The sequence below is a fragment of the Triturus cristatus genome, chromosome 8 (assembly GCF_964204655.1).
Source record: "Triturus cristatus chromosome 8, aTriCri1.1, whole genome shotgun sequence".
NCBI classification, from domain to species: domain Eukaryota; kingdom Metazoa; phylum Chordata; class Amphibia; order Caudata; family Salamandridae; genus Triturus; species Triturus cristatus.
The window spans coordinates 997,978,981-998,004,587 of NC_140591.1; the positions used below are offsets into that span (position 1 = coordinate 997,978,981).

General features: G+C 49.1%; 1 protein-coding gene across 2 annotated transcripts in view; it reads right to left on the bottom strand.

Annotated features, from left to right (window-relative positions):
• UGGT2 (UDP-glucose glycoprotein glucosyltransferase 2) overlaps positions 1-25,607 on the bottom strand; it is a 1,472,699-nt gene that overhangs the window by 108,118 nt on the left and 1,338,974 nt on the right. For both annotated transcript variants that reach the window (XM_085622547.1, XM_085622546.1), the window contains one exon: positions 22,817-22,931. In XM_085622547.1, the coding sequence (XP_085478673.1) occupies positions 22,817-22,931 (115 nt within the window). The remainder of the gene's footprint in view (positions 1-22,816; positions 22,932-25,607) is intronic.

Genomic DNA, 25,607 nt, shown 5'->3' on the forward strand with positions numbered 1-25,607 from the left:
CCCTTCAAAGTTATCTTCATAATAAGGAAGGTTGGTCTGGATAGCAGAGAAACATCAAGAAGGATGAATACTATTCATTGACAGTGCCCATTGAACAACCCTGTTGAGTCGGTGGGAGAGCAACTATCAGTGGCGGTCGATACATATTGACAGTGGAGCGGAGGGCAGGGAGGAGCACCGAGGGGGGTGGGGAGAGAAAAAATGAATGAATAAAACTTACCTTATGATGCTTCTGCTGACTTGCACCTCGGAGCTCCTCTGCTTCTTGGTACCAGCAGACACTGGGAGAGCAGCAAACTCCCCATCCAATCCCCGCGCTGCTCTCATGCTGCATGAGAGCAGTGCCGGTATTGGCCTGAGCGGGCTGCTTTGACGCTCCGCTCAGGTCATAGAGTCTGTGCTGTTTCTCCAACCTGGTTGTACAATACAACCAGGTTGGAGAAACCTAACTGTGCATGTTTGTTTGTCTGGCCTAAGAAGGCTGGCCAAACAGACATGCACAGTTAGTAGTGAACATCACTCCATCCCCCTCCCATTGCCTGGCCCGCCCATGCTGGCTCATGCAGCAGGCTGAGCCAGTGGGGCGACGCACCTCCGCAATCGAGTGGGATCTGTGTTGTTTTTAGAAATAAAAATCTATTTCACCTTCCAGACTGACTCAGAGGCTTTGTGACATGCAGGCAAAAAGATGATGACCACCTCCGGTGGCAGTTGCTGCTAAATCACCAGGTATGAAGATGGAGGCTCTGGAGGTTGGGGTAAATAATCTGTCTCTCCAACTGAGAAGGGAGGTACACCCTGAGAGGCAGTCAGAATAGGGGACAGAGGGAGAGGTGCAGAAGTCATGCATACTACACCCCCTATGCCAGTCTGGGGCAATTAGATTTACTTGAGGCCTATTCTGACAAATCATCTTCAACACGAATAATCAAGGCTATGGTAGGAAATGTGAAGCAAAGCTGGAAGTTTCACCTGAAATGAAATGTCCCTCCCCCTCAAGGCGCCCGCAGTGGAAACTGGAGAGCACAGAACTGTTTGCAGTGGGCATTTTTGCGAGTGGCATAGAGATCCACCACAGGTCAAAGATGTCTCAAACTACATCGGAATGGAGCCAAACCCATGGTCGGCAAGTTGATGCTGACTGAGACTGTTGGCGCTGATGTTCAGAAAATGAGCCAAGTGACTGGTGACTAGTTAAATCCCTCCCTGCTGCACCGCGCAAGACAAGAGCCTCAACACTACTCAACAAAGTAGGTTAGACCCCACTCAGTGCTTGTTGACTTACCACAATTCAATTGCATTGCCCACCAAGATCTCAAAAGACTAACCATGAAGGGATGGGTTGAAAACCTTGAATGCCAGCTGACTCGCCCATAGCTCAAGCAGGTTGATGTGGGAGATGAGCAGCCCACCCAAGAGTGAATGCATCCTTCACCGCTGTGGCAAAGACTGGCGGAGGGCAGAAAAATATACCTTGGGATGGTTCTTCTACACGACCATCAACTCAGGTTTTCCAGAGGGTCCTGGGAGAAAACAACAAGTCCAGTTCTCCCTTGTGCTAGAACCATTGCCTGCAGAAACACCATTGGAGAGCCCTCAAGTGTGTGTGTATGGCCACCAAGACACAGGAAGCCCACAGACCTTGCAGGCATAGAACCATTATAACTGGAATCTCTGATGTCTTGGATCCTCTGGGGAGGAGGAAAGCTTGAAGTGATGTCATGTCCAGAACGGTCCCTATGAACAGGAGATGCTGGGAGGGCTCTAGGAGAGACTTTGGCATGTCACCAGAAAATCCCAGGTCAAAGAACAGAGACAATGTGGTTTTGCTGGTGACACAACATTATTTGTTGTGAACTAGCTTTATAAAACCTGTAGTTCAACTATGGGAATACAGGAATTTCGGACCTCCTGAGGTGCACCGTAACCACTGTCTCAACTTCGTGAAGGCTCAAGGTGCTGCAGTTAGCCCAAATGGGAGGACCACTATCTTGTAGTGGTTGGACCCTACCACGAAACGCATTTACCTCCAATGAGACTGCAAGTTTGAGATCTGAAAATACATATCCTAACATTCAAGAGACACCATTCCAGGGCCACCAGAACCCGAGTCAGGAGCAGCAAGTTAAACTTTTTCTTATGGAGCAAAAGGTTCAAGACCCTAAGGTCAAAGATCGGATAAGGACCGCCGTCCTTTGGAAAAAGTAAGTACTGTGAGTAGCACCCCTGCCCAATTCCCTACTGTGGGACCAACTCAGCTGCTCCTTTCTGCAGCAGGGCTGCCACCTACTGCTCCAGTATGAGGAGATAGCCTTCTGTCTGAAAGTACAGAGAGAGAGGGATCTGGGGGCTTTGGAAGGGTATGGCAAACCACCCCAATCTTAAGGACTCGCTTATCCAAAGTTATGGCCCACCAAGCGTTTAGAAAGAGTGACACACATCCTTTCATGAGCCTCACATGCTCCTACACGGGTACATTAGAACTGCTTTCCTTGTGGTGATCGAAGGAGGAGGAGGCTGTCTGTTGGGTGCTGCAACCTTTGCCCTTGCTCCTGTCACTGGATTGTTTGAGCAGAGGGTTTGGAGGCTGCTGCCATATGCTGCAAAAAGTTATATACTCTTGAGAAGCTCAGGCCATAAAAGGTTTGGCCTCCATCTTTAATCACCTTCAGATGCACACACAGGTAGGACCACATAACCCCGTGTCATACTCTGACCCCAGAAAAATGTTGTGGGGGTCTAAGACTGACATATAACCAATGAAATACCTACAGGTTTTGAATCCTTAATACTTGGGAGGAGACATCCCTTAGCATTGCACCACATTTGGCACAAATATTTTTAGTAAAGAAGCTCTCTCAAACAAAAGAGCGAGCTCTGGTTCGGCGTTGAGGAATGCAGAAAAAAAGGAGCTGGTGTCAGGGGCTGGGGTTCCACTTTAGGGCTCCAGTTAGGTTACAGTGGCAATTATTTCCAGGGTGAACATGGAGTCAGCACCACCTACCAAAGTAGAAGAGCTACTGAAAGTTTCCAGATCTAGCCTGACCCCTGGGATATTCAAGAGGTGAGAAATCTGCAGGTAGAACTATCCATCAGAATAATTATTACGGTGGGAACTCAGCACATGCCTTTACATCACATAATATTATTGTTGTTATTATTTTATTTTTACATTTTCTAATAACCCGTCCTCCTCACAACCCGTACTTTGCACAGAGAAAATTATTAAACAGCAGATTGGTGATACAAATAATTAACACACCAAGACAGTCTATAGTATCTAAATCTTGAATACATATATTTTATATTTTCACATTTATATTCAAATTAACATCATGGCCGCATTCCTACATGATCGGCAATGACACAGTTTAATACAATAGGTTGTGAAGACAACAGTTAATTATTGTTACCAGTAAATAATTTTTAATAATATGCATAAGATCTACATTACAGTCCGACATAAAATGAATTGCATGTACAAAACCTACAGATGAAAACTGCACAAGCACTATTTTTGGAAGATTATTATATTAAGTTTTCGAGTATTCATATTGCAGAAAATAAACTGAAGTGCAAATAGTACAACAAAGTGAACAACAGAGTGCAGGAGGTGCTGCAAAGCAATAACCATGGAATGAACACTATGAAGCAGATATAATTCCTTGGAAGGACATGGGAGTGACCACAATAGGTGCGCTCTATGAGCAGGGAACACTGCTCCCCTTTAATGAATTCAGAGAACGCTATGACATTCCGCAGGGCCACTACTTACTTTATAACGCCCTCATGAAGGCAGTACGGAAGCGTTGGGGGGAGGGTCTTTCAGAGCCACCGACGTCAGGGGGTTGCCAATACCTGGTGTCAGCAGCCGGAACTTTTAAACCGGTTACATGCTTATACAGACGTCTCAGGTCCGAGGCACTGCCGGCACTTACTAGAATAAGGGAAAGATGGGAGGAGGATCTGGGTAGTGTGATAGAGGATAAAACATGGGATATACTGGTGGAAAGAATAACCAGGGTGTCAAGAAACGCCAGATTCCAACTAATCAATTTCTATGTGCTACATAGAGCATACCTTACCCCAGAGAGTATCAATAAACACTTTGGGGTCCAATCGGCTGTATGCCCAAGATGCCAGGAGCCAAATGCACCCTTTTTAGATCTCGCCTGAGCCAGCGCATGCGCTGCCCGGAGAGACATTTAGTATACGGGTTTCAAAAGGGCTACCAGACCTCGCTGGCCTAACGTTTGCGTTCACGCGAGCGTGCACGCGCGCAGCTGCCAATCACTGCTGCGCGTGCACCACTCGCGTGCTTACCACACAGCGCGTCCCGTCCTCGCGATCGCGATCACTTTTGTTTTGATCGCGATTACTTTCGCTTTCACGGCCGCGCGGCCGTTACTTTTAAAATTGAACATTAAAAATAACAATGCGCTGCAAAAATTGTTGTAACTGCATTTCAATGTTATGGATGCGTTGCACTGGTAACATAGCGCACTCTATAAGATAGACGCTATCGCGGAGTGATTCTTCCTCCCAGCACTCCTCACTGGTACATTTGTTCAGCTTGGCAGTTTGCCCATAATTAATCCCGGAGTATAACTTGTATCTATCATTGGTGATTTGAAGCCTTGCGCTTTGCAAGCATGCGATTCCTGTTGTGTTATTAGATAGCGTTCTCTGAGCAGTGCGTTGACGCATTACAGCTCTTACAGCCTACTGCCTTGAGTCGGAGGGTTCTCTGTTCATCAGGTTTCCTACTGGCGCAAGTCCTTCATCTCTTGCCCTATTAGCGTGATTTTCCCTTCTCCAAGATCCAGTCCTGCATGGCGTGGCTCTGTTGCTTACACTGTAGTAACTAGTTTGACGAATGCAAGTTTTGTAATCAGGACTTTGCACACAGAATGTTGATTACTGTATCTCTGCCGTTGGCAGTACTTTCCCTATTACTGACAAGCGAAAGTGAGGCTTCTGAGAGATCCCGATGCCTCCGATCCTTTTGGAAATATGGGGTGCATTGACGAATGCTTCCAGCCCTTAGCACCTTGTGACGTTCAGCAGCTCTTGGTCTCCTGCAGCAGCTTCAGGTATTGTTCGTCATCCATGTTCTCAGATAGAAGGGGCCTGAGTGATCATGGTGCTCAGACGGACAGGAACTGCATTTATACATCAGGCTCCATCTTTGGTTCTTTATGAATGCCTTGTTTTCAGTGGTGCTACTGTTATGATTTTGGGACGCCAGGGCGCGTGTTAAAGACGAGTGCAATAATTGCATCAATGGCCGTTCGGTTCTAGGCACTGATTTGCAGGTTAAATCCCTTCGGGCACTGCTCCACGGTTTGTGTGGTTTGGCTCTCCCTAGCAGATCATGTTGACAATGGTTAATGCATTTTTCCCCCAGGTCTTCAAGGCATTTATTGGCAGCGGGCCACAAGTTAAAAGTATGTGGGCCAGTGGGTCTACTTTGGGGGCAGATGTTTTACTGGCCTTGCTGGTAAAAACGGCCGATTAGAGCACTCAGCTAAGATTAATATGCGGTGGGGAACGAGATGCTGAAACCGAGCAGTGTCATTCAAAGTTGTGTTGCGTAGCGTTTCGCTGGGTAAAGTTTAATTTGGGCGAGGCATTATGAACTATGTCAGACATTGGTAGAGACAATTTTGTGCGCCGACCCACACAACATCCATAAAGCATTTAGTTTTCATCACTACTTCATACTGCAATGTTGCTATAAGGCACTAGGCTACTAGGTGGCATCCTACACTATTTGCTGTACAAACATGAGCTATAGGTCAGTGACACAGGCTTTCCCTGGACAAGGGTTCGCATCCTGACAATGCCATCAACATATTGTAAGGTGAGCTGACCCAGCCGGCAGAGAGAATGCAGTTGTGCAACCCTGTGTATACCTTACGATGCCTGAGGTAACAAGCATTGGCATAGCCAATAGGTCTCGCCTTTGGGACCTTATAAGTGTTTAGCCATGCAACAGTTGATGTTGTTACACCAAGGATATTGTGCTGCATAACTAAATACTTATAAGGTCCCAAAAGCGAGACTTATTGGCTATGCCAATGCTTGTTACATATGTTCTGGGACTGCCCTAAGAATGGAGACTTCTGGAGGGCGGTGACCCCTTTAGCAGGGGAGATAACAAAGAAGGAGGTACAACTGACTCCGGGTCACTGCCTCTTACATTGGTTTCCGCACTCCTTAAAAGTCAAAGTGACAAGTAGATTTCAAGATTTGGCGTTCCTATTAGCTAAAAGAGAGATCACTAGAAATTGGAAATCACAGGGGGGACCGGGAATAGAGCACTGGAGGAAGGAGTTCATGAAATGGGCAGACGGGGGAGAAGTACGGCCTAGGGATGGACCATGAGGAAAAAAGCCTATGTGTTACTTGCACGTGATCAATGTTACGATCCAATAGATTTAATCAAGGGGACATTATCAGGTCAGAATTATGTCTGGAAAGCATTTGAGAGGAAATTTTGCAACAAAGAGGCTCAACCCTGCTGGGAGAGGTGGCCTAAGGATAGGCAAAAGTGAATTCACAAATTGATGCTAATTTGCCAAAGACAGAATTGGACTTGTTATTGTCCACTGAAAAAACAAGATGCACAACAAAAACACTTGCTGGATGAGTAGACGACGCACTGTTCGTGTGCAGGGTCTTAGCTGACTTATTCATTTGACTGTTCATAAAATTAAGGAAGGCCACCTGTTTCCTAAAATAGCAGTGCTTAAAGCTCAAAACCTGGCAACAGCTGAGACCACACACATTGGTGCGCATGTGAAAAGCATCTAACCAAAACATCTCAACCCCACAAGCATCATCATCCAGTGAGAAACCAGTACAACAGTTAGCTTCCCGCATCCTCCTCTAAAAACATGCGTGGAACACACATTTTAGTCTGGGATCCTGTACATCGGTGTAAAAAGAGGCTGACTGTGTGATGGACCTTTGCAGATATTTTGTACATTTTCTTTGGACATACTTTCTAGAAAAGGTCAACCTACAAGCCACTGATACAAGTGTTCTTTACCAATAAGATTTAGAAATACTTTATTTAGAATATTCGCGTGGATAACAGTTTCAAGAACACAATTTTGATCTTAAGTTTTGTGCTAGGTTGTCCAAACTCTGGAGTGGCCTTTCTGGGACAGGTGCCAGGAGGAGCTGGGGAAGGGGGGGGGGGGTGTGAGGAGAGATGAAGGTGAGTCAGAGATTAAAGAATATAGGTGGAACAATAGGAGGAAGCACATTTGTAAGGAAACGGAGGCCTAGTAAGTTTAAGACATTGCAGCAGGTGCTTCTGACATGAGAGCATCATGGTTACAGCAGATCGCCTATATAGGAGTATTAGTAGGATTATGTGGAAGGTGTGTGCCTAGAAAGACTTATCTTTATTGACTTTGAGTAATATTAGGGTCCCTTTTGAGGTGGATGTATTTTTGGCAAGTGAAGAAGACTTCAGAAAGTAACAGTCTTAGACCACCTGGAATTCAATAATCGGGTTGAAGGTTTTAATACGACCTTTAAGGAATGTGCACTGATGGCACTTGGGGAATGAAGTGATTTGAAGATAATTTGAAAGAAGGTATATGGGTTGACACAGTATTCTGTTATGTGGTGAAAGCCTTACACCACTCAAGCTCCTGGTGGGAAGAAAAGGCCAAAGAGGGTGTACATGTTGTTTTTGTTTATGATTTATAAAGCACATAGCTTCACAAGAACTAAAACTGAGATAGAACAGAGGAGCCTAGAGCAGCCAGGTCTGTAATTGTTTTCTGAAAGCTGTTTTGCTGGAGCAGAGTTGCAGATGAGACAGGAGAGAATTAAGGAGCTTCAAAAATAAGTAGTGAACGGATAATCCTCCCTGTCTGGATGTATGGATCAAAGGTACCGCAGCGAGTCTACGCCTGGAGGACCTCAAGGGCCTTGAATGAGTATAGGGTTCAATCGGCTCTCTAAGGAATATTTAACAAGTGTTCACAAAAGTGTGAAAAGCAAAACAAAGAGACTTGAATTTGATGAGCTTACCAACAGGTAGCCAGTGGAGATGGAATAAAAAAAAGAGGACATCGAGTGGTATTTGGGAATAAGTATTTTTTATAATCTGCAGACATTTTAATAAAGTCTGCCTACATATAGGACATTACCGAAGTCCAGACGAGCTGTGATATGGCCTGGACCACGGTTATGTGTGTGGAAGGCCCAAATCAGCTTCCTGTGGGCCCTAAGAAGACCAAAACAGCAGGCAGACAGCTTCCTAATATGGGGTTCAAAAGTTCATTTACAATCTACACAAATATCATTATTGTCTGCTTCAAGTGGGAAAACACCAAGAGCATCTGGCCACCAGGCCAGGGTCCAGAGCTGTGGGTTGTTACCCACCACCATCACCCCGCTTAAGGCACCTGTCACCCTTGGAGAGGAAAAACAACAAAGCTCAACACTCATAACGTGAAACTAACATTATTTCATCACGAGGAAAGCTGCAAGAGAAGTCAATATGGAGGTAAGTGAGTGAGTGAAAATCAAACTCCTAGAGAATACCAGGCCAGTTTTGTCTCGGTTTTCAGAACCTATAAATGTTTTAGGGAAGTTGAGCAATTCCATACAGATGACCATAAGGGAATTCGGAATACGAAGAATGTTACCATTAAAGGCGAGGTGCAGAAGAGTGGATACGAGGGAAAAAGTCAAATATGAAATCATGGAGAGATAAGAAATAAGGGTGAACTTCACAGAGAGATTATGAATTGGGCTTTGCATATTTGATTAGTTGTATCATGTCCTACTACTAGTGTGTTTTATTTCTGTTGTGAGCACTTAGGTGTGTGTCATTTCATTAACAGTTACTGTATAATTTGGCCATCATCTCTTGCCTGTCTGCATTGATGAGGAGCTACATGGATGGAACTCTTGTCAGTTGGGTGGTGCTTGAAGCAGAGCTGTCTGGCTGAACATGCTCTGCATGGGGCATTATTAATGTGACATATTTCTACAATAAATGAATCTCTTCTTACTAAGTGTGCCCCATTTGTCTACATTATTTCACTCAGAACTGTTATTTATATCTCCAGGCATAACATACAGTGCACACAGGGATCAAAGGTATTCATTCTTCGCAAGCCAGTCAGAACTATTCAATGGAAACAAAACCGCAGCATTTAAGCTACCATGCTGTTTTAGATTTGTCAGACCTGAGGAAAGCATCACGAGGGTTGTCTCTAAACAGGCACTGGGACAGGACCCTCACTGTGATTAGGGATGCTCTACGAGTGAGTAATAGAGTGTGATTGACCTATCAAGGGCATTGGTGAGATAGAATCGTTTTGAGTGGATGGCGCCCTTGATATAGATTCCCTCTTTAGCTCCTAGTAAATTGGAAGAGTGATTGAAAGCCCAGCTTAGAAGGCAGTTAAGAAGGCAGGCAGAGTCCTCAGAACCACCTTGTCTGGGAAAAGGAGCTATGTCCAGACCGGTCTTAATAATGTACCTTGATGCATCCTGACTGCCTCTTATCACCTTGAAAAGTGCTCCTTGAGGTGATCTGGTAGGTTCAGAAAAACCATATGGGCCATATCCAATGAGGTGAGGGAGTATCTTCCAATAGGCATGTGAGAGTTGCACTGAAAGTGCCTAAAGTTCTCTCTTGCAAAAACCTGGCATAATCACAATGAGGAATTCTGTCTTTAAAGTCAGCAGACACACAGATCAGGAAAATGCCCGGGTGCTTCAACGAACCCAAGAGGAGCAGAGCCTCCCGACACAGGACCCCGCTTGTTATAATACCACATGCCGGTGGGGTAGTCTGTGAGAACCTGCATCAGTCTCCTCTTGATGGATGGCGGGAAGGTCTTAGGGTCATATAAATGACCTACAATTCGAGCAGGCTGATATGGAGCCGGCTTTTCATTACAGACCAGAATCCCCTGAAGTCCCCCTCTGCAGCCCAGTATGGGCAGATGTGCCACCACAGTCAGCTCTGGGTGTTGAAGGAAAAGTTGTCAGCTGCTGGACTTACTGCGTTCAAGCAGCCACCACTACAGATCTCAATCCATCTCCATCAAGCCCTGGATGGCATCAGTCAGGATGTCTTGATGCTAATTGGAAATGTGCTATTATGGACACACTAGGGTGGTTAAGTGAAGTTTATTGCAGGGGAAGAGGAATTATGGAGGACTCAAGCCCCTGTTGGCCCGCACAGTGCCTGCAGACCACAGCCTCAAAAGGTATGTGGTGTCTTCTATATCATAGGTTGCGAACACTGTCTTTGCCTATACATTAACCCTCTGGAATAGCCTCTAAAGTTTCGAAACTGATGTACAAACTGTTAGGCAGGACTTAACAGTCCTAAAGCACACCATACACCTCCTTTCCTAAAGCATTCCAATGCAGAGTCCCTCTTTTCTCTGGAAAAGGTGGGTCCAATCAAAATGCATATCCCTGGATTGAGCCTGGAGAAACCTGTGGAACACATCCACATGTGATGATGAAGGACAACATTGGCACCGACTGCCCCTCCCCAAGCAATCCATAGAATCCAGACACGCTAGGATTACATAGATGGCTGTATCCTGTCCAGCATGGATCATCAAGTCCAAAGGTCTTCCGGGCTGCTGGCAATATCCCGCTCGCCATGTCCCAACAGGCAAGTGTGTAATGACCCAGTATACAAACAGCATTTACAGATCACATTGCTAGACTGATGTTAGAAAACATGTGATTTCCAAAAGCATCAATCCTCTTAGATTCCCTATCTGGAGGAGTGGTAGGAAATTAGTTTGGATTCACCTTATTAATCGAGGCCCATACAATAATACTCTCTGGTGTGGGGTGCTTAGTGAGAAAATCAGGATCACCAGGTGCAGATCTGTGATGTCTGTCAATTAACAGGTAGGCAAGTCAAAGCTTTGAACAAGACGCCTTTAAAGTTTCAGTGAGGGCCTTGTTAAAAGAAAGAAAGGGTCCAGAGGCAGCTGGTCCTCGATGTAAAATCAATTTTATAACATTTGTCTTGGCCTCAATGGAGGTTAGCTGCTATTCTAATGCCACAGCTGCTCTCAAGACCATCACTGCAAATGAGGCACTCTCTTCCATTGGAGGCCTAGTGTCGAGTGAAATTCGGTCTTAGGCGAGGTGTCAAACCCACTGGCATTCTGTAAATCAATGTATAAAACATCAATAAAGTGAGGGGATACCAAGCCATCCCCATCATCATTATCAGCATCATCATCAACATCTGTGCACATGATCAGAGTCAGAACACTGGTAGGTGCGAAGTGGCAGAGGTACTGAGATTGAGTCAGGTTGTATGACGACTGGTTACACATTAGTTATTTTGTAGCTTGACTTCGCTCAGGCTCGAACCGAAAACGGTATACGGTCGGACACTGGTACCAGATCATCTTCTGGCACCACCAGCATCAGGGTAACAGGGACCTGCGTGGATCTCTGGGCTGAAGTAGAAGTCCGTAATGGCATCAGTACCAGCCCAGTAATGGGTCCCACAGGGCGACAGATGGGGACAGGCCTTCTGGCAGGCCATAGGCCAACTGAAAGCCCCTATGGTTTTCCTTGGGCCTGAAGGCCCACCAGAGGAAGATGGAGGTGCAATGAAAATTTGCAGCGTGGCCTTCTTGATGGCTTCAATCTGCTGTGCGGTGGATGATAGACTGAGAAATTCAGAAGGTCATTGGGACCAGCTGAGGAATCGGTTCCATGGTCAGAGACCTTGAATGAGTATGACTGATATTGTGAGGCCCTCGCACCTTCAGAGTAGCGGATGGTTTCGTGTCCCACTTCACTTTCTTATGCTTGTGTTTGAACTCGGACTTACTGGAGAACCTGAAGTGAAAAACTGACCAGTGGTGGGAACATCCTCAGGCCCGCGACTTGGAGCATGAGCGGGACCTAAGCAAGTTAAAGAGCTCTGGAAATGACTAATATTTAACAAGCTGTTCTTAGCATCTAATGACATTGGTCTATAATATATGAAACTCAGCTGCAGATGCCCCTCTTTAGTGTGAACCAAGAACTGTTTCAGCAAAATTTTATGAAATCAAGTGAGCTATTCAAACAAGTTACTTACTCCGGGAATGCTCTTTTTGGTAGAGACTCGTTCTAGTGGAAGATTCCTCACCTTTTGAATATTCCCCAGTGGCAGATTGGATCCGGAAACTATTCCACAGTACCTCTGTGCGCCGGAAGGTGGCATCATGTGTCTCTGCACTGACACCATTCCGCTTCAGCAATTACGTGCAGTCCCTATATAGGTGTCACTCCTGCATGCTGATGTCAGTTGCTTTTGAGACTATACCTGCCCCCAGAAGCAGAGCCCTAAATGCAACTTGGAAGACAGTGTGCAGACTCCTAAACTTGGGTTCTTATTAGTGGATAGAATTAAATCACAGAACAGGGAGGATGGGAGGGTTGGTGGGGAATCTGCAGCTAGGTAGAGTCTGTAACATAAAGAGAGTTACCAATGGTTCTAATAGAAAATTCTAGTCGCAGAATCTTCACCTTTTGAATAGATACCAGAGCAGAACCTATTTGAAGGTGAGTTTGTGACTGGGCTCAAACCAAAAAAGTCCTGCAGGATCAAGCAAGCCAAATGTTCTTCCTGGCAAACCTGAGTGTCTAGATAATAGTGATTTGTGAACGTGTGGAGGGACGCACAGGTAGCTGCCTAGCAGATGTCTAGGACAGGGACTCAGTATGCTAACACAGTGGTAGCAGCTTTGGCCCTGGTAGAATGAGTGTGCAGTCCTTCTGGAGGCTGATTGCTGGCCAGAGCATAGCAGAACTATATGCAGAGCACAATCTAGCAGGAGATGGTTCTCCTCTGCACTGCCTTCTGTTTTTTTCACTCCACAGAACCCTACAAAGAGCTCATCGTCCGCCCAGTGTTTCTGGGTATGATTTATATAGAAGCTCAGCACTCTCTTGGGGTGCAAGCTATGGAGTCCCTCCTTCTAGGGGTGAGAATGAGCACAGAACCCCGGTAGGGTGATGGCTTGACCAACGGGGAATGGTGTCACAACTTTGAGCAGGAAGGAAGCCTGAGCCACATAACTAGTTTGTCTGGGAAGGGTGGATGACACAAAGAGCCTGAAGCTCACTCACATGCTGTGCCGAGGTGACAGCGATGAGGAACACAGTCTTAATGGTAAAGAGGAGTAAGGGACAGCTGTGAAACGGCTCAAGCGGAGTGCACATCAGATAAGTCAGGACCAGATTATGGTCTCGCTAAGGTATGGCAAAGGGAGAAGGGGATAAATGTTGAAGCCCTTTCAGAAATCGCATCACAACTGGTGACGTAAACTATCTGGCCAATGTAAGAATGCCGTAAGACTAACCTTAACTGTGCCCAAAGCAAAGCCTTGCTGGGCAAGAGACAGAATAAACAGAACGTGAGATAACTTAGCCTGGAGGGGGTCAATCTAGCGTGTGCAGCACCGAGCCATAAATTTGTCTCAATGACCGTTGAACAAGTTACTTACCTTCGGTAACGATGTATCTGTAAGAAACATTAGTTAGTTAGATTCCTCACCTTAGAATATCTCCAGGCGTCAGACTGGATCCGGAAGATTTATCGTCAGCAATACCCCTTGCACGTCGCTAGGCGTCGTCTGCGGCTCCGCGTCCGTCGTCGGCATCGTGCGCCGGGATGATGTCGTCGGAGTACTTAGACGCCGCCCACGCACGCTGACGTCAGTTCTTGTACATAGCCTTCCGCGCCAGGAACGCAGAGCCATGCAAAGACCGACACTGGTGCCAAAAATAAAATCTAGGGGCCTGAAAGGACAACCTTAACCCTAGATGTCAGTTCGCAGAACGGGGAGGATGGGTGGGTCGGTGAGGAATCTAACTAACTAATGTTTCTTACAGATACATCGTTACCGAAGGTAAGTAACTTGTTCATCTGAAAGAAACACGTTAGTTAGATTCCTCACCTTAGAATAGATACCCAAGCCATACCATCCCCGGTGGTGGGTCTGCGAACCAAGATCACACCAGAAAGTCCTGGAGGACAGAACGGCCAAAGAAGCCATCCCTCCGGACTTGGCTGTCAAGGCAATAATGCCTGGCAAACGTGTGTAGTGAAGCCCATGTCGCCGCCTGACAGATGTCCTGCAAAGGGACACCCCGTCCCAAAGCAGTAGTAGCCGCTGTGGCCCGAGTAGAATGGGCGCGCAGCCCAACAGGAGGATCCTTTTTTGCCAAAGAGTAACAAATTTTGATGCACAAAACGACCCACCGAGAGATGGTCCGTTTGTGCACAGCTTTCCCCTTCTTAGCACCCACGTATCCAACGAAAAGTTGGTCGTCCACCCGGAACTGCTTAGTGCGGTCCAAATAAAAGGAGAGCGCACGTTTTGGGTCCAGACGGTGGAGCCTCTCTTCCTCTTTGGAAGGATGCGGAGGCGGAAAGAAGGTGGGCAAGGTGACAGACTGCCCAAGATGAAATGGAGTCACCACTTTCGGAAGAAAGGAGGGACGAGGCCGAAGGACAACCTTGTCCGGATGAACAGACAGAAAAGGAGGCTTTGAAGATAAAGCCTGGAGCTCACTCACCCGTCTAGCCGAGGTGATGGCTACCAGAAAAGCAGTCTTAAGAGTCAGAAGACGAAGAGGACAATTGTGAAGAGGCTCGAAGGGAGCGCACATCAGGAATGTCAAGACAAGATTCAAGTCCCACTGAGGCATTACAAAAGGGACAGGAGGGAACGTGTGAGTAATGCCTTTTAGAAAGCGTGTAACTACAGGGGACTTGAAAAGAGAAGGCTGATCAGGAAGCCGTAAGAAGGCAGAGATGGCAGCAAGATAACCTTTCAGGGTGCCCAGGGCAGAGCCCTGCCGGGCCAAAGAAAGAAGAAAGAGGAGAACCTCAGAAAGAGGGGCGGAAAGGAGATCCACAGCCTTTGCTGTGCACCATGCCACAAATTTGTTCCATCGGCAGGCGTATACCGTCTTTGTGGAGGGACGCCTGGCTGCCAGAATGATATCACAGACTTCAGGAGGCAAGTCAAATGGCATCAACTGCCGCCGCTCAATCTTCACGCATGGAGGTGGAGGCTGGACAGGTTCGGGTGGAGGACCGTCCCCTGCTGCTGCGACAGAAGATCCTCCCGAAGGGGCAGACGTATCGGAGGATCGGTCAACATACTGAGTAGCTCGGGATACCAGTACCTTCGTGCCCAATCCGGAGCCACCAAGATGACTTGGGCCCGGTCGTGCCTGATCTTCTTCAGCACTCTGGGCAGAAGTGGTATAGGCGGAAAGGCGTACAACAGACCGCAACTCCACTCGTGACGAAAAGCGTCGCCGAGCGAGTGCCGCCTTGGAAATTCCAACGCGCAGAACTGCTGACATTGCGCGTTCTCTTCGGTGGTGAATAGATCTAACCAAGGCTCTCCCCACTGCTGAAAGAGACCTTGCGCCACTTCGGAGTTCAGACGCCATTCGTGATCCATCATGCACCGGCGGCTGAGTTCGTCTGCTCTGGCGTTCAGAGAGCCCGCCAGATGTTGAACCACTAGGGTGACGCCCTGGTGTTCCAGCCACGTCCAGAGGCGCAGAGCCTCCTGACAAAGGGTCCACGACCCCACCCCGCCCTGTTTGTTGCAATACCACATGGCGGTGGTGTTGTCCGTGAACACCTGCACGACACTGCCCCTGACCGAGGGAAGGAAGGCTTTCAGTGCAAGTCGGATCGCTCTCAACTCCAACAGGTTGATGTGGAGACGAGACTCCGCCGGAGACCAGAGGCCTCTGATCTCCGCCTCTCCCATATGGCCACCCCATCCCAGGAGGGACGCATCCGTCACTACGACATGCTCCGGTTGGGGAAGGGAGAGGCTTCTGCCCAAGACCCAATCGCGGTCCGTAAGCCACCACTGCAACTGCTGTGCAGTGCCCTCCGAGATCAAGACATGGTCGGACAGGTTTCCGTGATGCTGGGCCCACTGAAACTTCAGGTCCCACTGCAGAGCCCGCATGCGCCGCCTGGCGTGATGCACTAGTAGGATGCAGGAGGCCATCAGCCCCAGAAGCCGCAACACTAGCCTGACCGAAACCCAGGATAGAGGCCGAAAGATGGGAATCAGGGCCTGTATATCCCGGACCCGCTGTTCCGGTGGATAGACCCGGAACTGCGCCGAATCGAGAACCGCTCCAATGAAAAGGAGCTTCTGAGAGGGACTCAGGTGTGACTTCGGCACGTTGATGGAAAACCCCAGCAAATGCAGGAGATCCGCCGTAGTCTGGAGGTGGGAGACGACTGCCTGGGGCGAGCCCGCCTTCAACAACCAGTCGTCGAGATAGGGGAAGACTGGAACCCCTGATCTGCGCAGATGAGCTGCGACCACCGCCATCACTTTCGTGAACACCCGAGGGGCACTGGTGAGGCCGAAGGGGAGCACGGTAAACTGAAAGTGCTCTTGGCCCACCGTGAACCGCAGGTAACGCCGGTGGGCCGGCAGGACGGGGATGTGGAAATATGCGTCCTGCAAGTCCAACGCTACCATCCAGTCTCCGGGGTCTAGGGCAGCTAGAACCTGAGCCAAAGTCAACATCTTGAACCTTTCCTTCCGGAGGAAGGCATTGACGTTCCGAAGGTCCAAGATAGGGCGCAGGCCCCCTTTGCCCTTCTTGGGAATCAGAAAGTAGTGGGAATAACAACCACGACCCACTTCTGGACTCGGAACGCGCTCGACGGCCCCCTTGGCCAAGAGGGCCGAAACTTCCTTGTGGAGAAGATTCAAATGATCCCCCGAGATACGGTGGTGCTGCGGTGGCATGGCTGGAGGGGTCGTCTCGAAGGGGAGGGAGTAGCCCCTTCGGACAATTTGCAGCACCCACCTGTCCGATGTGATGGACCGCCAGTGGAGCAGGTGATGGCGAACTCTGCCGCCCACTGGCGTGGAATGGGCCTGAAAGCTCGGACTAGGAAGGCTTTGAGGCGGATGCTGCCGGGGTGGATGTGGGCTGACCTCATCGTCCTCCAGAACCGCCTCGGCGGAAACCACGTCCGCGACCGCGCGCAGGTTGGTTCTGCGGCTGGTGGCTAGGCGCACGTGAGGAGGCACCCCTTCCTTGGCCACGAAAGGGGCGAAAGGCGGAAGATTGCGACCGCGGGGCCGAGAGGCCCAAGGACTTGGCCGTAGCCCGGGAGTCCTTAAAGCGGTTCAGCGCACTGTCCGCTTTCTCGCCAAACAGGCGAGTGCCATCAAACGGCATGTCCATGAGAGTGCTCTGGACATCGCCCGAAAATGACGTGGACCGCAGCCAGGCGTGACGTCTAAGTGCCACTGTGGTAGAAATGGCCCTACCCAGCGAGTCCGTGGTGTCAAGCCCACAATGTATAGCATGTCGCGCGGCATCCCTCCCATCGGCCAGAGCCTGGGTAAGTCGTGTCCGGACCTCCTCCGGACACAGGGGCAGCGCGTCCTCCACCGCATCCCACAGAGAGTGGGAATAACGGTCCAAGAGACAAGCGGTGTTCAAAGACCGCAGGCCCAAACTAAGGGAAGAGAACAGCTTCTTGCCAAACTGTTCTAGTCTCTTGGAATCCAGGTCCGGCGGGGCGGTCGGGAAAGAGGATTGGGAGGTGGAGGCCTGGATAACCAGGCTCTCAGGGGTAGGGTGTTGGGACAGGAAACTGGGGTCGCCCGGAGCAGGGCGGTGGCGCCTGGCGACGTTCCGGTCCACAGGAGGAACTGTGGAGGGCTTGGACCAGGTGCCCTGCAGAAAGTCAATGAGGGCCTCATTGAATTGCAGCAGAGGCTCAGTGGAGCTTGCTGCAGACTGAAGCACCTCAGTAAGGACGTTAGTCCTCACAGCCACGGCAGGCAGCTCGAGCTCAAGGGCTGCGGCCGCCTTGCGCAGCACCACAGAGAAAGCAGCGCCCTCCTCCGAAGCCACAGTCGGAGGAGAGACAAATCCAGTGTCTGGAGAGGTATCCAGGCCACTGGCCTCCCCCAGTTCATCTGCCCAGTCCTGGGACAGTTGAGCCTGAACGGCCATAGGATCCTCAGATCCCTCCCAGTTGTCCCCATCATCTGACTCCTGGTATAGAGGAGAAAGTAACGGAGCCGGCCGGTAGACATAATGTGTCTCTAGCGGCGTCGATCTCGGCATCCATCGACGCCGGACGGGCGCCGGGCCCGGAGTGGGACTGAACCGGGGCTCGACGTCGAGCGGAGTCGACGTCGGCGTCGGAGGTGGTACCGGTGTCGACGCCGGCGGAGGAGGCGTGACGAGGTCGACCGGCGTCGACGGGGACTCGAGAACGGGTCCCTCGGGCGCTTGCGGCGTCGAGGCCGGAGCCGTCAACGGCGCCGGAGCCACCGGCAGGCAAGGCAGCCCAGTTGGGTCCGCGGGGCCCGAAGGCGCACCAGCGGGCGCCGACGGCAGAGCCAGGTTCCTCATGGCCGAGAGGAAGGCACTGACTTCCGCCGGCGTCGCGTTAGTCCCAGGGACCGGAGGGTATGGGGACGGGCGCGGCGCCTGCGGCTCCGGCGGCGCCGCGGGGGTGGAACCACCCTGACCCTCGGCCGAGTCGCGCGACCGGCGAGGGGAGTCCGAAGAGCGATATCGCCTCTTGGACTTCTTGGAATGCTTCGACTTACCCGAAGACTTGGATCCCGACGACCGATGGTGACGTCGGCTGCGGCTCCGCGACCGATCCTTGGACCTCCTCCTGGACCGGGATCGAGAGGCGCACGGAGCCGAGTGGTGAATCTCGAGAAGCTTACGGGACCGCTCCCGTCTAGCCTTCGAGGTCAGGGCCTTACAGTCCGAGCACGACTCCGCGTCGTGGTCGAGGCCCAAGCAGTACAGGCACCGGCGGTGATGGTCCGTAACCGACATCAATCGGTTACAGTCCGTACAGGCTTTAAACCCAGGCATCCAACCGGCACCGGTGTCGATTGACAGGATCAAAAAGGATCAAAAAGTTAGTCAAAAATTGACTAAAGGGGTAGCTCTCCCGGATCTGCGCTTACTGGCGCGGAAAAAAGAAGAGCTGACGTCAGCGCGCGAGGGCGGCGTCTAAGTACTCCGACGACGTCATCCCGGCGCACGACGCCGACGACGGACGCGGAGCCGCAGACGACACCTAGCGACGCGCAAGGGGTATTGCTGACGAAAAATCTTCCGGATCCAGTCTGACGCCTGGGGATATTCTAAGGTGAGGAATCTAACTAACGTGTTTCTTTCAGATGTATACAGTTTTTTTTGAAGGATGCCTGAGTGCCAAGATGACATCAACTACCTCCGGAGGAAGGCTGAAGGTGTTCAGCTGTCACCGCTCAGTCTCTTAAGTACGAAGGTTTAGATTGCAAAGGCCCAAGCGCAAAACCCTGCCCTTTCGCTGCGAAAACCGGTCCTCCTGGAGGGGCTTCCTAATCAGAGGACATAGGCTAAAGCCCAGGAGTTCTGGATACCGTACTCTCCATGCTCAATACTGAGCCGCTAGAATGACTTAGGCCCATTCGTTCCTGATCGTCTTGTGAACTTGGAGCAGGAGTGGTATGAGCAGAAAGGCATACAGGGTTCTGGGTTGCATTCACAGCAGAATGACCCTCCGAGCAAGAGAAACCTTGAAAACTCCAAGGCGCAGAAGTGCTGACCTTGAGCGTTTGCGGTGGTGGCAAACAGAGCGAGCCAAGGTTTCCCCATTAGCAGATGAGCCTTTTGCCACTTCTGGAAATAATTGCCATTTCTGATACACTAGGAGCCAATGGCTGAGCTCTTTCACCTGGGTATTCATGGATCCTGCCAGGTAGTTCACCACCAGGACAATCCCTTAGTGGTCCAGCCATTTCCAGAGGCGCTAGGCTTCCTGGCACAAGGTCTGTGACCCCACCTGCCCTGTTTTTTGCAGTACAACATGGCGGTGGTGTTGTCTGTGAGAAACTGCACCAGCCTCTCTTTGATGGATGGCAGGAAGGTGTTTAACACCAAGCGGATGGCCTTCAGTTCCAGAAGGTTAATGTGGAGCTGGGACGTGAGGCCTATGATCTCCACCTCTCCCAGATGGCTGCCCAAGCCTAGGAGTGATGCATCTGTCACAACTGGCAGCTCTCGGTAAACAAGGGAAATAGGTCTGCTGCAGACCTAATCGCGGTCCAACATCCACCACTGAAGATCTTTTGTAGTCTCATCCAAAAACTGAAATCTGGTCTCCTTGCTGTTGGGTCCACTGTGACTACAGACCCCACTGCAGAGCCCGCATATGCCACCTGGCGTGTTCGACCGGGAGAATGCACAAGGCCATCAGTCCTAGCAGCCTCAGAGTCGACCACACTGAAATCCAGGACCGAGGCTGAAAGATCAAGCTCATAACCTGAATTTCCTTCACTCTCTTTCCTGGGGGGAAAGACATGAAAATCAACCATGTCCAGAATGGCACCAATGAAGGGGAGCGTCTTAGAATGAGTTAGGTTTGACTTCGGCATGTTGATAGTGAACCTAAAGACGACAGGAGATTCGACATAGTCTGGAGGTGGACAACGACTGCCTGTTGTGAGCCTGTCTTCAACAGCCAGTCGTTGACGTAAGGGAAGACTGGCAACCTAGACCTATGAAGATGAGCTGCCACCACCTCCTTCACTTTCCTGAACATCTGACGGACACTGGTGAGATCAAAGGGGAGCACACAAAACTGTAAATGCTCCTGTCCCACAATGAATCACAGGTAGCGTTGATAGGTTGACAGGAGAGGAACTGGGGCTGTGCTGGATGGAGGGAGAGAACTTGGCAGCATGCTGATCTTGGTCGCGTGGCTGATGGGCATCTTGGCTGTGACAACAAAACTGCTTTGTCCCCTGAGGGGGTTGGACAGTCTGGCGTTAAGTTAAGCGGTGCCTCATCCAAAACAGCGAAAGGAGCATTGAACTGTTGCGGTTGGCGAGGATGGGGGGAAAGGAACAGAGAGTGAGCAGTAGCTCTACTCTCTTTAAATTTCTTAAGAGTGGAATCAACCTTGTCCCCGAACAGGTGTCACATTGTTTGAGTTTGGTAGCAAAAATCTAGAAAAGCAAAGCCGCACCCATGTCTGCTTAGGCAAATCCGAGTGGCAAGAGGGAGTGGAATCCCGCTTCGACTTCTAGTGTTTCTTCTTAGATTTATTTGAAGCCTGATGATGACCGGCCTCTCAAGCAGCTCCTACGGCTCTGTCAACCAGACTGGAAACAAATCTAGGATACGGACCAAAACCTGGAGTGGCCCTAATGCAGAGTCTTCTTATGCTTGGCAACATAGAGTTTCACCTCACTTTTCCTGATGGCCTTCGAGTTCATCAGTGCACAATCGATGCAGGCTTTGGAGTTGTAGTTCGACCCCAGGCACCACAAGCATACTTGGTGGGAATCCTTCTCAAACATGTGTTTGCGACAATCCTTACTGGGCTTGAAACCTTGTACACTGGAGAAATTTGGGTTACAAAATTTCTGAGAGCCACAAAGGGAGCTCCTGATCCATGTCTGGTCGCACGGGAAGAAAGTAGGCGATGTCAGTGCACAGGATTGGTGTCTCTAAAGGTGCCACACATCATTTTCGGAGCACAACAGCGTTAGTGTTATGTAATGTTATTAAAAAGCGGTGTCTTGGCTCTAACAGTCCTGAAGCGAGCTATAGCACTATTCATTGAGTAGCCAGGTCTTAAGGGCTTTCCTGAAAGATGTCAAAGAAGGGACACTTCTGATGGAAATGGGTAGGGTATTCCAGAGCTTCATAGCACTCACTGTGAAGCTGCTGCCACCCCAGTTAGACTTACAGAATCTCTGAGAGAGCATCAGTTTCGCCCCTTCTGACTGGAGGCATCTGTTTGGAGCGTACCAATGCAGTGACAGCCTCAAAAACTGAGGACCGATACCATGTAGCACCTTATATGTGTGGAGCTGCAAGGCACTACCCTCTGCACTTAGAGGTAGTATCGAAAAGTTTCTGGATCCAGTCTAACGCCTGGGAAATATTCGAAAGGTGAGGAATATGTGGCTATAAGTCTCTATCAGAATCATTTAATTTCAGATATTTATCCGTGAAAGTTAACTTAAAACAAAGTTTGTTCTCTCCAGTCTGGACAAGCATATATTATATGTGGTCGTAAAGACCCAGTATCTGAGTTACAGACCAGAAGAGCAGCCAAGGCTCTCTAGTGGGAAAAGGGTCCATTTACAACTGGTATAGCAAGATGCAGAAGAGACACAATGTTATCTAAACTTTTGACCCACTGAGGGCAGAATGACTGTAGACCTACTGTACCAAAATTCCAACGCTGATCTTTGTTTCTCCATTTTCAGTGTAAAGCAATGTGCCCTCAGTAAGTGCAATGCTCAAATAGCAATATTGTTTTTCTACCAGCCTCAAAATGTTGTTAAAGGCCCTCTACTTCATTATATGCCATAATTTGTAATTCAGGCATGTAACTCAGATAGATGGCCTTTAATGTATAGCCCTTGGCTGCAGGCTATAATGCTATCTTAGAACGCTGGAATCCTGGGAGCTCAATTTAAGACAAAGTGGCAGAGGGTCAATAATGGCTGGTGCAGACCTTCTATTCCAACATTCCAATGTTTGTCATTCTGTTTCTCCATGTTTAATAAAGAACACTATTGGTCCACTACCACCCCAATGCCTGCAACAGAGCTTTTAAAATTCAAACACTTTGTCCTAATACACAATAATGAGTAAGCCACACTGCAATTCTGCTAATATTAAGGAACAGCCAAAGAAAGCAGTCATACACTGAAACAAATACATGCTGCATACAGTTAAGCTTCTCCTCATTTACCTGATCGAGGTTGGATAGACTATTTGGATCTTGACTGAGAGCCTGGTACTGTCCCCGTAGTCTGTCTCCTGCAGCAATCTTTCTGAACTTCTTCAGATCCACAACATATAAGGCACTGAAATAAGATAATAAGTTAAAGCACTTTAAAGAAGTTATATTTCAGCTAAAAGGAAAGTAAAATAGACTGCTAACAGACTAGTGGCTTGAACAGATTTGGGGGGTCTCTGAAACCTTGCTCCACGATGCCGGGCCACCATGTTTCCTATCCGGGACTTTGCTCTTATAAATTATTATCAGATGTGTCAAGCCTATCACTTCAATCTGAGCAACCTACGACTGTATTTCTCAGAGTACATTAGGTTATCAAATGAAGACCCAAGACTAGAAACAGCATCCTGATGCCATGAAGCGAGGTGGCAAACCTACTGGCTCCTTTGTTTATCAGGTTGAGGGCAGGGAAACAAGAGAAAACCTGACTCATCAGATACAAATGGTACACACTGTCTTAAGTTTAAGTGCAATGTTTTCATTAACACTGCTTTGATATTTGGTGCGACTATCAAACTTTTGAAAACATCCTCAGGAACAATACTGTGAAAGTGAAACATTGCTAGTAATTTTTCAATTAAAAAATGTATGTCAATATTACCAGCAACATGAAACAGACAAAATAAAACATGAAAGAAACATCAACTGCAGAAAGGATCGCTTGCTGGAGCTTTAAGGAAATATGCATGGGGTGTACTGCCGAGTACACAAAGTCGAATGAATCATAGTTTTTACTGGCACTGCTTTACAAAAGTATATCCTGCCGACTGTAAGTTTTACACTTTATTTTACAGCAGTGACATATAGAATGCAATACATATATAGGCATTGAAAACGTAAAGCAATCTTAATAATTTAAGAAAAAGAGGAAAAGCTAGGCAAGATGAACTAAAGAAGGCATAAAGGATTAGGAGCGGCTAGGACTACAGGGGCCTGGAGACGGCAACAGGGCAGCATTTTATAGCATTGTCTGCGGATGATTTCTTGATATTTTTACGTGACACGGCAGGCGAATTGCATGGAGCACGCACCATGCTTGCCCGCTTTGGTACCGCTTATATCCACTGGCGCCAGATACCCCCCGCCGATAACTCTGGAACGCTTAAGGTGGGAACCTAACTGCCTACAGTACTTGGGAGTTAAAATATATCATGCAGCGGTGGAGTTATTGGAAGGTAATGTGGGTAAGGCAGTGAGGTCAGCGAAAACAGCAATGGACTTCTGGAGCACACTCCCGCTATCTGTGGCTGGAAGGGAAGCGGTTCTGAAAATGGGAACATTGCTACGCCTACTATACTACTTCGGGACTCTACCAGTGTGGATCCCACGAGCGATGTTCAAAGAACTAGATTCCATGGTAACGTCCTTTATTTGGGGCACAGGCAGCAGGAGAGTGGCGTTGCCATCGCTGCGGCGCCCCACAGCGGAGGGTGGGCTGGCGGTGCCTAATCTCGAGAGTTACTACCTAGCTGCACAGCTATACTGGCTGATCCATTAGTTGGCAGAGGATCGTAACCCAGACAGGGAACAATGTTCAGATGCACCAGATACTGCCACTCTGGCAAAAATCCTTCTGTGAGTACGTCGAAACACGTCCATGGACACAATTGCAACTCGGGTGGTAGTGCGCTGCTGGACCAGATACTTGAGGAAGGTGGGCGCTGCGACTCCCTGTTTTCCCTGACATACCACTGATGATGCTGTGCTATCTTCCACAGGGGGAACACTGGGCAGGGCTAGAAGATGGGGTTGAGGCAGGACTAAGAGAGATGGGGGACCTATACCGGGATTCCACGCTCCTCCCCTTTGAAGACCTGCAAGCTGCGTATAACTTACCTGGGGGTCACTTCCTGAAACATAAGGCCCTAACGCGCAGGGTTAGGATGCATTGGAAGGGTGGGGGTGCGGAGCCGCAAGCGCTGGCGGGGTGCAGGTATGTCGCGCTTTTGGCAGGAAGAATTAAGACGGTGTCCTACCTCTATAAGGCAATACAGAAGGATATGCAACAGCTGTTAGAGCGCTTGCGGCTGCAATGGGAGGAAGACCTAGGTAAACAGATACCAGAGGGAGAGTGGGACAAAAGCACAAGTTACTACTTGTGTAACGATATATCTGTAAGAGACATTAGTTAGTGATAGATTCCTTACCTTAGAATATCCCCAGGCATCAGACTGGATCTGTAAAGTTTTTTGTAGCAGTACCCATGCGCATGAGTAGGTGGCGTCGTGCGGCTCCACGTCCGTCACTGGTACCGTAAGCGCCGAGATGACGTCACGGAGACTACTTAGGCGCCACCCATGCGCGCTGATGTCAGTTCTGTACACGACTTTCCGCGCCAGGAACGCAGAGCCATGCAAGAAACTGACCACTGGTGCCATGAAACTAGGGCCCTGAAAGGGGAATGACCTTAACCCTAGAATCAGTTCGCAGAACGGGGAGGATGGGTGGGGCAGTAAGGAATCTATCACCAACTAATGTCTCTTACAGATATATTGTTACACAAGTAGTAACTTGTGCATCTGAAGGAGACACGTTAGTGATAGATTCCTTACCTTAGAATAGATACCCCAGCAATACCAACCCCGGTGGTGGGTCTGCAGAAAGATTACACCACAAAGTCACGGAGAACAGAACGGTCACAGAAGCCGTCTCTCCGAACCTGACTGTCAAGGCAGAAATGCTTGGTAAACGTGTGCAGCGAGGCCCACGTAGCTGCCTGACAAATGTCCTGCAAGGGGACGCC